Genomic DNA, 9,708 nt, shown 5'->3' on the forward strand with positions numbered 1-9,708 from the left:
AAATTGAAATCCGAATCTCTTGTTCTTGACTAAGTAAGCGGATTCCATGGGGTTAATAATTTTGAAATTTTAAAATAACAATTTCATCCGGGCATGAAGAATGATTGAAATCCTAATCTTTGTTTAATAGCTAAGTTTGCGGGTTAAATGGAATTGATGCTCCATCCGGGCTATAGACGAGGGGATTGAAATTCGAATCCTATCTTAGTTATAGCTAAGTTTGTGGATAATTTTTTGGGCTTATAAAAAATACCGGGTGCAAAATCTGGCGGTATGTAATTTATCTCAAGAGAGTTCATGTTTTTGTTTGGGATTGTTGGGATGAAAGAGTGCTGGATTGTGACACTTACACTGATTTGTCATAGGTCGCTAAACATTCTTAGGATGGATTCTTTTGTGACGCTAAACTTAATGACAGAACAAGTAATCTGTCACTACTTTTGCGACGCAATCTAATAATTTGTCGCTGAATTTAACGACAAAATTATTCATATCCGTCACTAAATGGGCGACGAAAATGAAGTTATTGTCGACGAAAACATAATTGTTGTCACTAAATTGGCGACGAAAAGTAAGTTATTTTCGTCTCTAACTGCAGAACTTAAACCCCCCCCCCCCCCCCCCAAACCCCACCTCCCCTTTCCTCCACATTTCCCAGCCAACCCAATCTAACAGAGATTCCATAATATTTGTAGCTACAAAATTATCTAGACGGGAACCATTCTTACTTACAATATATTGTGGCCACATTCCAAAGTAGATGATTATTCATTGACAAAAACATGAAAACAATACCGGCCGTGGCACCCAAAGTAACTTAAGTACTTTAAAAAAAAAAGTCTATCACCTACATATCTAAGAGAACTATGGCTGCGTGACATCATCATCATCGTCATGACGAGCACTCGAAAAAGGGGCAGATTGAGGATCAATAAGTGCATGCTCCATCAAATAACGAACCTGCTGCTGCAAAGTAGTCAACTCCTTTGTAAGTTCCTCAACTCTAGAAGTCGCAGCGGCAGCTTCAGCTTTAGCGGCAGCCACATCCATAGATGAGTTAGTACGTGTGCGTGTAGCATGCCCCGACATAGCTTCAGGATACAACACTTCAGCTTGCGAACCAAGACCGTACAATCGTTTCTTTTTCACCTCAACAGCCAATATATACATTTCATTTTGATCCTCTATGCTTGGGATTTGTACGGACCCACTATCATCATCATTAGGTTGCGATGCTTCAAGAAATCGAGCATTCATCTCGTCCTAGAATAGAATATAACAAAGAAAGGTTGATCGATTTACAACAATTACATCAATCGTAGATAAAATGCAAAATTCAACAAACTTTACTATATTTATAAGACTCACATCGACAGTCTTAGATCTAGCATCGACCCACGTTCCATCTTTTTTCTGATGCAATTTTTTGAATAACTCATAAGCACTTGCATCACGACCCAACTCCTCGCGCTTAAAAATTAAAGATGGTTAGAAATTTTTGTGTATTATTTACTGATATATTATGAAATAAATTTAAACTTACCATTTTATTGGGATGCTCGATAAAGCAACGAGAACCTCCAATGTGTTTAACCACTCCAGTCCCCGCCCTTCCGGCTCTGTATTTCTATTTTTTTTTTGGCTTTTTCAGACTTATTCTGCCACTCAGAGGACCTCCAGATATCCTTCCACTTGTTACACTTTTTTTCAGAAAAAATCATTTATATCTAAACGAAATTCTATGAATTCTTAGAGCAAAAAATAAAAACCTTAAGTAACGAATGCAGGGGTAGACGGAGGATGGTCGGGCTTCTCGGCAGTGACCTGTGTGGGTGGCAGTGAAGAACCTGAATTTTTAAGGAAAAATTGATCTGTTCAAATGAATGAATATGTAAACTAAAAAAAAAAAACTTGTAATTACCGGTCTATTTGCAAGGTGGAAGGAGAGACAATAGATGGTGCTTCCAAGCCAGCGTGGATTCTGCGGTGATGATAGCCCTAGAATTTGGGGGTAATTTTTTATTTCTTTCAAACCAAATTTTTGTAAATTCAAAGTGGAAAGGACACACGAGAGTTATGTAAACATACCTGAGAGAGCTGAGAAGAGCAAGATGTTAACACGAGGTGGAAGGAGAGAATGAATTCCTCATTCTACGGAAAGCAGCGTAGAAAACAAAGGCGCGAAGAAAGAGTGGGAATTGCAAATTAGGTTAATATTTTCATTGAACGACGGAAATTAATATTTTGTCGCTAAATAATGACGTATATTAATTATCTGTCGTTGTTCAACGACAACATAAAAATATTCCCGTCACTAAATATTCTTGGTGACAAATATTTTATTTCAGTCGTAAATTAGCGACAAAAATTAAATTTTCTGTCATTAAACACATTTTTTCTTGTGGTGACTTACGTGTGTCTTGGTTGTCTCATTTTAATTAAATCTTCTTTTTAACTATTTTAATTCTTATTTCTTAAGAAGTTTTATTATAAATTCTTATTTTATTTAAATCAAATTTCTTTTATGATTTTGTCTAGATTAAGCTAAATAATTAATTCTTGAGAATTGACTGCAGTCGCTGTGAGATCGATACTTGGGCTCTCAGTCCAATTTACTATTACTTGACCTGGTGCGCTTGCCAATAGATTTTTATCAAACTGATTTAGCCGGTCAACGGGCTAGTATTTTAAAATTAAATAGAGTTTAAACTTTTAAGCCCATTAAATAATCAGATTAAAAACTCTTAATTTTTGTAATATATAATAGCTTGCTTTTGAAAGTCCCTTAAAAGCCCATAAAATAGCTTAATTGGGTAAAAAACGGGCTTTTAAATATTCATATATATAAAACTCATAATTTTATTTAAAATAAGTCTTAAAATAATTATTTAAGACCCTTAAAAATATTAGACATAAATTTCGATAAAAAACTTTTACCTCGTTCGTCCATGGTCCTGTCTACGCAATAATGAATAAACTTTTCTTAAAAATCCATAATCCACAACATACTTGAATTAAATATCATAATTAACTTTTTTTTTTTTTTTGAGGAAAGAAAATCTTATAAATGAGAATTAAGAGTCACTCATTACAAGATTAACCAGCCATCTCGAGAAGACCCAGACACCCAACAAAAAGGTGCAGGGGAAGAAATAGAAAATTTAGCTAAGGAGTGAGCCACAACATTGGCTGATCTCCTAACATGAAATAAAGAGACGATCTCTAACTGAGATATCAAAGTTTTAATATCTTGAGCACATGATCCTGTATAACACAAATCACTTTGTGGCGCTGTGACTGCTTGTACTGCCAGTAGTGAGTCTGAAAAAATAATCACTTGATGAAAGTCTTTGTCTCGTATCAATTTTAAACCTTCTCGGATTGCCATTAATTCCCCAAGGACCACTGATTCTGGGATCGGGACAGTTTTTCCAAAGGCCACCAGAGGTTGTCCTAGATGATTCCTTACCACACAACCAATACCACAACAATTTCTTGAAGCATCAAAACTTTCATCAGTATCTAGACGCAATTGCCCGATAGGTGGGACGAGCCAGTGTGCAGGCGAAGCCGAATCCTCCCTCGGGACTATGATAGAAAGTTCTTTCAAGGCTGATTAATAATCTTGCAAAAAAGCAGGACCATTAATATTCGAAGACGGTAGGACACCATTCCCACTGCTATGAAGTACATGGAAACGCTCACTCCATATCAACCAAGCGTTGCAAATAAAGGCCTCCACCTGATGACGATCCCCTATACTCATCAAGCGCATACAAACATCTCTTGTGACATAGGACATACAGTGTTTTAAGGCAGCCCAGATGTCATTATACTTCCAAAATCTCTTCACACCCGGACAGGAAAACAGTGCATGACATGTAGAGTCTTCAAAGTAATTACAAAAAGGGCACCGTCCCGAAACTGGAACGTGATGTGATCTAAGATTCTGTCCAGTGGGAATAATGTTATGGAAAACCCTCCACCAAAACACCCGAATCTTCGGAGGTATTGAGAGTGACCAAATAAACTTCCACCAGTTTTTTAGGGCCGATCTATCTGACTGATTCTCATGGGGGATCGCAGCGCCAATTCCTATCTTGTAGCCACTTTTCATCGAGTAGTGTTATTTTGGTTCATATTTCCAATAGAGAGTGTTACCAGACATAGTATTTGAAAGCGGGATGGAGAGAATGTCGGAAACTATATATGGTACACTGATACTTCGAATCAAATTCTCGTTCCATTGATGGTTGGCAATGAGATCGCTCACTTTAGAGTCTTCTAGAAGATTAACCATCCAAGGGTCAATTGTGGCACCTCTCGAAGGGATCCATTTATCTTGAAAAATATTCACAGAAGATCCATCACCAATACGCCAATATATACCTTCTTCAAGTAAGCCCCTACTCCAGATTAGGGACCTCCATATGAAGGAGGGGTTGTTACCAACGCCCGCGTTCATAATATCCACATGTCGAAAATAGCGGGCCTTTAGCACTCGCGCTACAAGGGACGAAGGGTTCTGGATAATACCCCAGATTTGTTTGGCCAGAAGTGCTTTATTAAATATCTCCATTTTTTGGAAGGCCAGACCCCCTTCACATTTTGGCTTACATAAGAAATCCCAAGTTTTCCAGTGCATCTGTTTCTTACCATTCTCCAAACCCCACCAGAAATTTGCACACGCCTTCTCAATCTCTTCACAAATTCCCTTAGGGATACGAAAACACGACATTGCATATGTAGGGATAGCCTGAAGCACAGATTTGATCAAAGTTTCCTTCCCTCCGACTGAAAAGAATTTACTTCCCCAACCACGAATTCTGCCGAGGATTCTCTCCACTAAATAACTAAATTGGACCTTTTTGCTGCGGAGTGAAAAAGTAGGGAGGCCTAGATATATCTCATGACCTTGTACAACCGGAATAGTAAGTTCAGATTTGATCCTGTTCACCATGGCTGGCACAGTATTTGGAGTAAAAGATAGGGCAGATTTCTCGAAATTGATCACCTTCCCCGATGCCCGTTCATAATTCTTAAGGCACTCGGCTATACTCTGGCAATCTTCCATTTCAGCCTTAAAAAAGATTAAACTGTCCTCTGCAAAGAATAAATGAGATAATGACGGACAGGAAGAAGCAATACGAACCCCTTTGAAGCAACCTTGGGACTCAAATGAGGATAACATTGCCGAAAGACCCTGAGCACAGAGGGCAAACAAATATGGAGAAAGTGGATCGCCCTGGCGGATACCTCTTCCAGGTATCAGATTTCCCAGCTCATGCTGATTCACCTTAAAGGAATAACTGACACTAGAAATACAACTCATCACCTTTCCCACCCAACTTTCGTTGAATCCCAATTTTAACATAAATGCTTCAAGAAAATTCCACTCCACCCGGTCATACGCTTTGCTCATATCCAATTTCAGAGCAGCATACCCATATTTCCCTTTCTTCCTACTTCGCATCCAATGAACCGCTTCGAAGCCTAGAATAATATTGTCCGAGATCAATCTTCCTGGAACAAAATCACTCTGACAATCATCTATCACATACTTCATCATCGGCCTCAATCTATTTGTCAACGCTCGGGCAATAATTTTGTAACACACATTACAAAGACTAATAGGGCGGAATTCCTTCACCATCAGAGGATTAGGCACTTTTGGGATAAGTGTAATAACAGTTTTATTCCAATCATCCATCGGTGCTCCATCATTAAGAATTGCTAAAGCTGCTTTTGTAACGTCTACCCCAATAATATGCCAATATTTTTGATAGAATAACGTCGACATGCCATCGGGCCCAGGGGACTTATCTGGACTCATATCAAATAACGCTATTTTGATGTCCAGGGCAGTAAACGGCGCACACAACACAAAATTCATATCATTGGTAATTGAAGGATCGATACAATTAAGCACAGGAGACATAACATCTGAAGACGGAGCAGTAGAGGTAAAAAGAGCATCAAAATAATCAGTGATAATATTCGACATACCTCCCAGATCCTGAATAAAATCCCCCTGATGTGAAATCAGCCCATTGATATGGTTCTGCATTTTCCTCAGAGATGGTCTTCGATGGAAAAATTTAGTATTTTTATCACCCATAGATAGCCAATCCACCCTACTTCTCTGACGCCAATATAATTCTTCCTGGGAGCAAAGCTGTTCCACCTCGGTTTCAAGTTCATGTACCTGTTCCTTCTCCACATTCCAGACATCAGACATTCTAAGTCTCGAAAGCTGCTCCCGTTTTGATTTCAGTTTCTTTGGTATTGCATGAAATCCCTGACGAGACCATTGATGAAGCATCAAGGAGCAGTACCGAATCTTTCCCAATAAACCATGATCTTCCAACAGAGTATTATCCCATGCATCAGCTATTACTGCCTCACACTCAACATCCCGAGCCCAGAAAGCCTCGAATCGGTATTTTCTCTGACGAGACCAATTCTGGATATCACAGGTCACATGGGCCAAGATTTAACAAAAGAGGACGATGATCCGAGTGATGATAATCTAGACTTGAGCACTTTGCAATAGGGTACAACAAACGCCAAGAAAAAGAGCTCACGAATCTGTCTAAACGTTCAAAAATGAGTGCCTCGTTTTGCTGTCTGTTTGCCCACGTAAAAAGATCACCACTACAGTGGAGGCTCTGTAGATTACAGATGTCAAGGACATTCCTAAATTCCTCCATTTGACTTGTCGGGCGCCTATTTCCTCCCAACTTTTCACTTTCGTAGCATATTTCATTGAAATCGCCTCCAATGAGCAAAGGAAATCCATTAAACTCATGCATATTAGCCAACCTCTTGAGAAGAGACCAAGATAAATGCCGATGTCGAGTTTCTGGATTTCCATAAAAACCTGTGAATCTCCAAATTTTATCATCATGCCGAACTATACAATCAATATGTCCCAGCGAGTAAGATTTGATGGACACTTCCAAAGGATCCTTCCAACAAAGACATAATCCACCACTATGGCCCATACTACTAACCGAAAAACATCCTTTGAAACCCAACAAGGATGACCACTGTTGATTATTAATATCTCTCTTACGGGTTTCGCATAAAAATAAGAGAGAGGGCTGCTTATCGGCGATGAGCCTCTTCAATTCGCGGAATGCTCGTTGGTTCCCAAGCCCCCGAACATTCAACTCATTGAGATCGGCGGGGTTGCTGGGCAACCACCGCCGTAAAAGAGATATGATTCGATTCTTCCACCATCTGCTTCTTACCCAATCTTTTGCTCTCACTGTACATTGCATCAAGAGCATCCGAAGCTTCCCTTTTTTGCCCCATACAGATCAACTTATCGGGTGAGCACCTCGAGCTCGACGTTTCCAATTCTTCGGACTCTTCTTTTCTTGAAGAAATATTTCACCTCCATCTAACGTTACTGCATCATTTCCAACCTGGGATTTGTGCTCTCCCGAAGTAGCTTCCATTTGCATATTTTCTGCTATATTAGACAGCTCCAAATCTTCCTCATGCTCATGCACTGCGACATGATTTTGATGTGGCGGACTCTCTCTTGCCCCATCATCACCTTTGAGTTTAGCATCACAAACCACCAAAGCCGAACTCACAGGTTTAGGGGTTGTTTTTTTTGGAGATTTAAACTTTCCCTTAGAACCGTGAGCTTGAGCCCTCATCCATTGGCCAAATTCCATAGAACCTTTTGTCTCAGTCTCTTTCCCACAATTACGAAAGGAATGCCCAATAATTCCACACTGATTGCAAAAGTCGGGAAGCCGCTCATAAGTTAGCAGAATAATGACATCCTCTCCATTTTCCACCCCAATACGCACAAACTTTTGCAAAGGCTTTGTGATATCAATTCTCACCTTAAGTCGGGTGTACTGTCCTAAAAGCGATCCAGATTCACCATCATCAATCTCTTCTACCGTACCGATTATTGCTCCAATCCTCTCAAGCATAGATTTAGTCGAGAGGGCAATAGGAACATTATGGCATTGAATCCAAAAGGATACCGTATCAAAATTTAAGGAACGAGGCTCATCCAAACCTTTCGGTTCTTTGATGACAATCATATCTTGGAAAAAGTTCCATGGGCCATCATTCAATACCCGTCATCGATCCATCTGAGAAGTGAAATCAAGAACAAATGTGTTATCTCCAACGAACTCAATCTCGACCTTCTTCGTCAATTGCATGATACGAGGGATATTCTCCCGGAAAATTTCCTTGTTCACTGCTCGTGAGGATAAAACTCGCGCCACTAAACAGTGGCCTACACGTCCAGTCAGAAAATTCAACTCTTCATGTTTTAATGTAATCATCTTTTCTCCTTTACTAGAGATTTTGATTTCATTAACCAGCCTGGATATCTCCTCTAGATCCATAACAAAAACTCAACGCTGAAAAACGCTCAGAACAAGCCACAACTTGACGAGCGAGAAACCCTATAGGGGCGAAGGGAAAAAACTATCACAGAGGTTACAGAGAACCCTAGGAAAGACTTGACTTTTTATATCATAATTAACTTTAAAACATATAAACACATCACATAATTCACATAAAACATCATTTAACCCTTTTTAATATATTTTTCAAATAATTAATTCCTTATTTATGCATGAGGATTTACGTAAATAAATTTTCGAGCGTTACAAAATATATTTTAAAAAAATACTGGGTATTTGGAAAGTGTCCATATTAGGAATCTTCAGGTATGTAAAGTTTTCAAAAAATTAATGGTTGGCGGAAATTAAGCAGTGATTTTTTTTTCGAATTTTAAAGATGAAATTTAAATATTTTTGGAAAGCAAATATTATAATTGAATGCTGAATTTATGGGATTGCTTTTTGGCAAACACTTGTATGCAACCGTTGCACGGGTCATATTCGTGTGACGGGTCTCTTATATGGGTTATCCATTAAAAAGTATTACATTTTATGTCAAAAGTATTACTTATTATTATAAATATGGATAGGGTTGACCCGTCTCACGAATGAGACCGTTGCACAGGAGTGTTACTCTTGCTTTTTTATGTTCCGGTATGTTTAAGTGCTCAAAAATTTAATGGTTGACAGAATTTAAGCTGTGTTTTTTTTGTATTTTAGATTTTCGGTTTTATATTATATAAATATATATATATATATAATTTAATGGTTGACAGAATTTAAGCTGTGTTTTTTTTGTATTTTAGATTTTAAAAAGGAAAAATTTGGTAAAATATATATAGATACACGTACATACAAATATGCTAAAAAAAATATACATCATTTATCTAATATTTCGATTATATTATATACATATTTATATAAATATATACATGCATATATGATAAAATAGCTAATATATATATATATACATATAAATATGTATGTATATTTAACATTTACCGGGTATCATGGATGTATATGGACATTATTTTTGAATTAAATTGATTGATTTTTTATATTTTTGATAGGTTGTATATTTTGAATTTAAATATTATGGATTGTATTCCAAACGGATTTTAACAAATAAAAAAATTATATCCATAATTTTCAAAATTTAGTGTTTTATTAATTCTCTCTTTCTCTCTCTATATATATATGTGTATTTATATATATATATATATATATATATATATATATATAAAGTTTTGTTATACTGCCCAATTCTGGTGCCTACCTCCATGCCCACCTATGAGGTGTCAATCATCAAATGGATGAGATGAATCAT

The 9,708-nt window shown here is 37.7% G+C and overlaps 2 protein-coding genes across 5 annotated transcripts; both read right to left on the minus strand.

Annotated features, from left to right (window-relative positions):
- Positions 1–718: 718 nt before the first annotated feature.
- On the minus strand, positions 719–2,220 carry LOC140876073 (uncharacterized). 4 transcript variants are annotated; one of them, XM_073279929.1, is made up of 6 exons: positions 2,089–2,220; positions 1,922–1,998; positions 1,770–1,847; positions 1,544–1,674; positions 1,369–1,470; positions 719–1,263 (listed from the first exon to the last, which is right to left on the minus strand). In XM_073279929.1, exons 4-6 carry the CDS (start codon positions 1,544–1,546, stop codon positions 865–867), a joined length of 504 nt encoding a protein of 167 aa, XP_073136030.1. In that variant the 5' UTR covers positions 1,547–1,674; positions 1,770–1,847; positions 1,922–1,998; positions 2,089–2,220; the 3' UTR covers positions 719–864. The 4 variants fall into 4 exon arrangements, with proteins under 4 accessions (XP_073136030.1, XP_073136027.1, XP_073136026.1 ...); XM_073279926.1 differs by having other exon boundaries at positions 1,544–1,685; XM_073279925.1 differs by having other exon boundaries at positions 1,544–1,691.
- Positions 2,221–3,088: 868 nt separating this feature from the next.
- On the minus strand, positions 3,089–7,955 carry LOC140874518 (uncharacterized). The gene is made up of 4 exons (XM_073277814.1): positions 7,400–7,955; positions 6,585–7,303; positions 4,162–6,463; positions 3,089–3,612 (listed from the first exon to the last, which is right to left on the minus strand). The coding sequence occupies exons 1-4, from the start codon at positions 7,953–7,955 to the stop codon at positions 3,089–3,091; spliced, it is 4,101 nt and encodes a 1,366-aa protein (XP_073133915.1).
- Positions 7,956–9,708: the final 1,753 nt, after the last annotated feature.

This window comes from Henckelia pumila, chromosome 1 (genome assembly GCF_033568475.1).
Source record: "Henckelia pumila isolate YLH828 chromosome 1, ASM3356847v2, whole genome shotgun sequence".
NCBI classification, from domain to species: Eukaryota; Viridiplantae; Streptophyta; class Magnoliopsida; order Lamiales; family Gesneriaceae; genus Henckelia; species Henckelia pumila.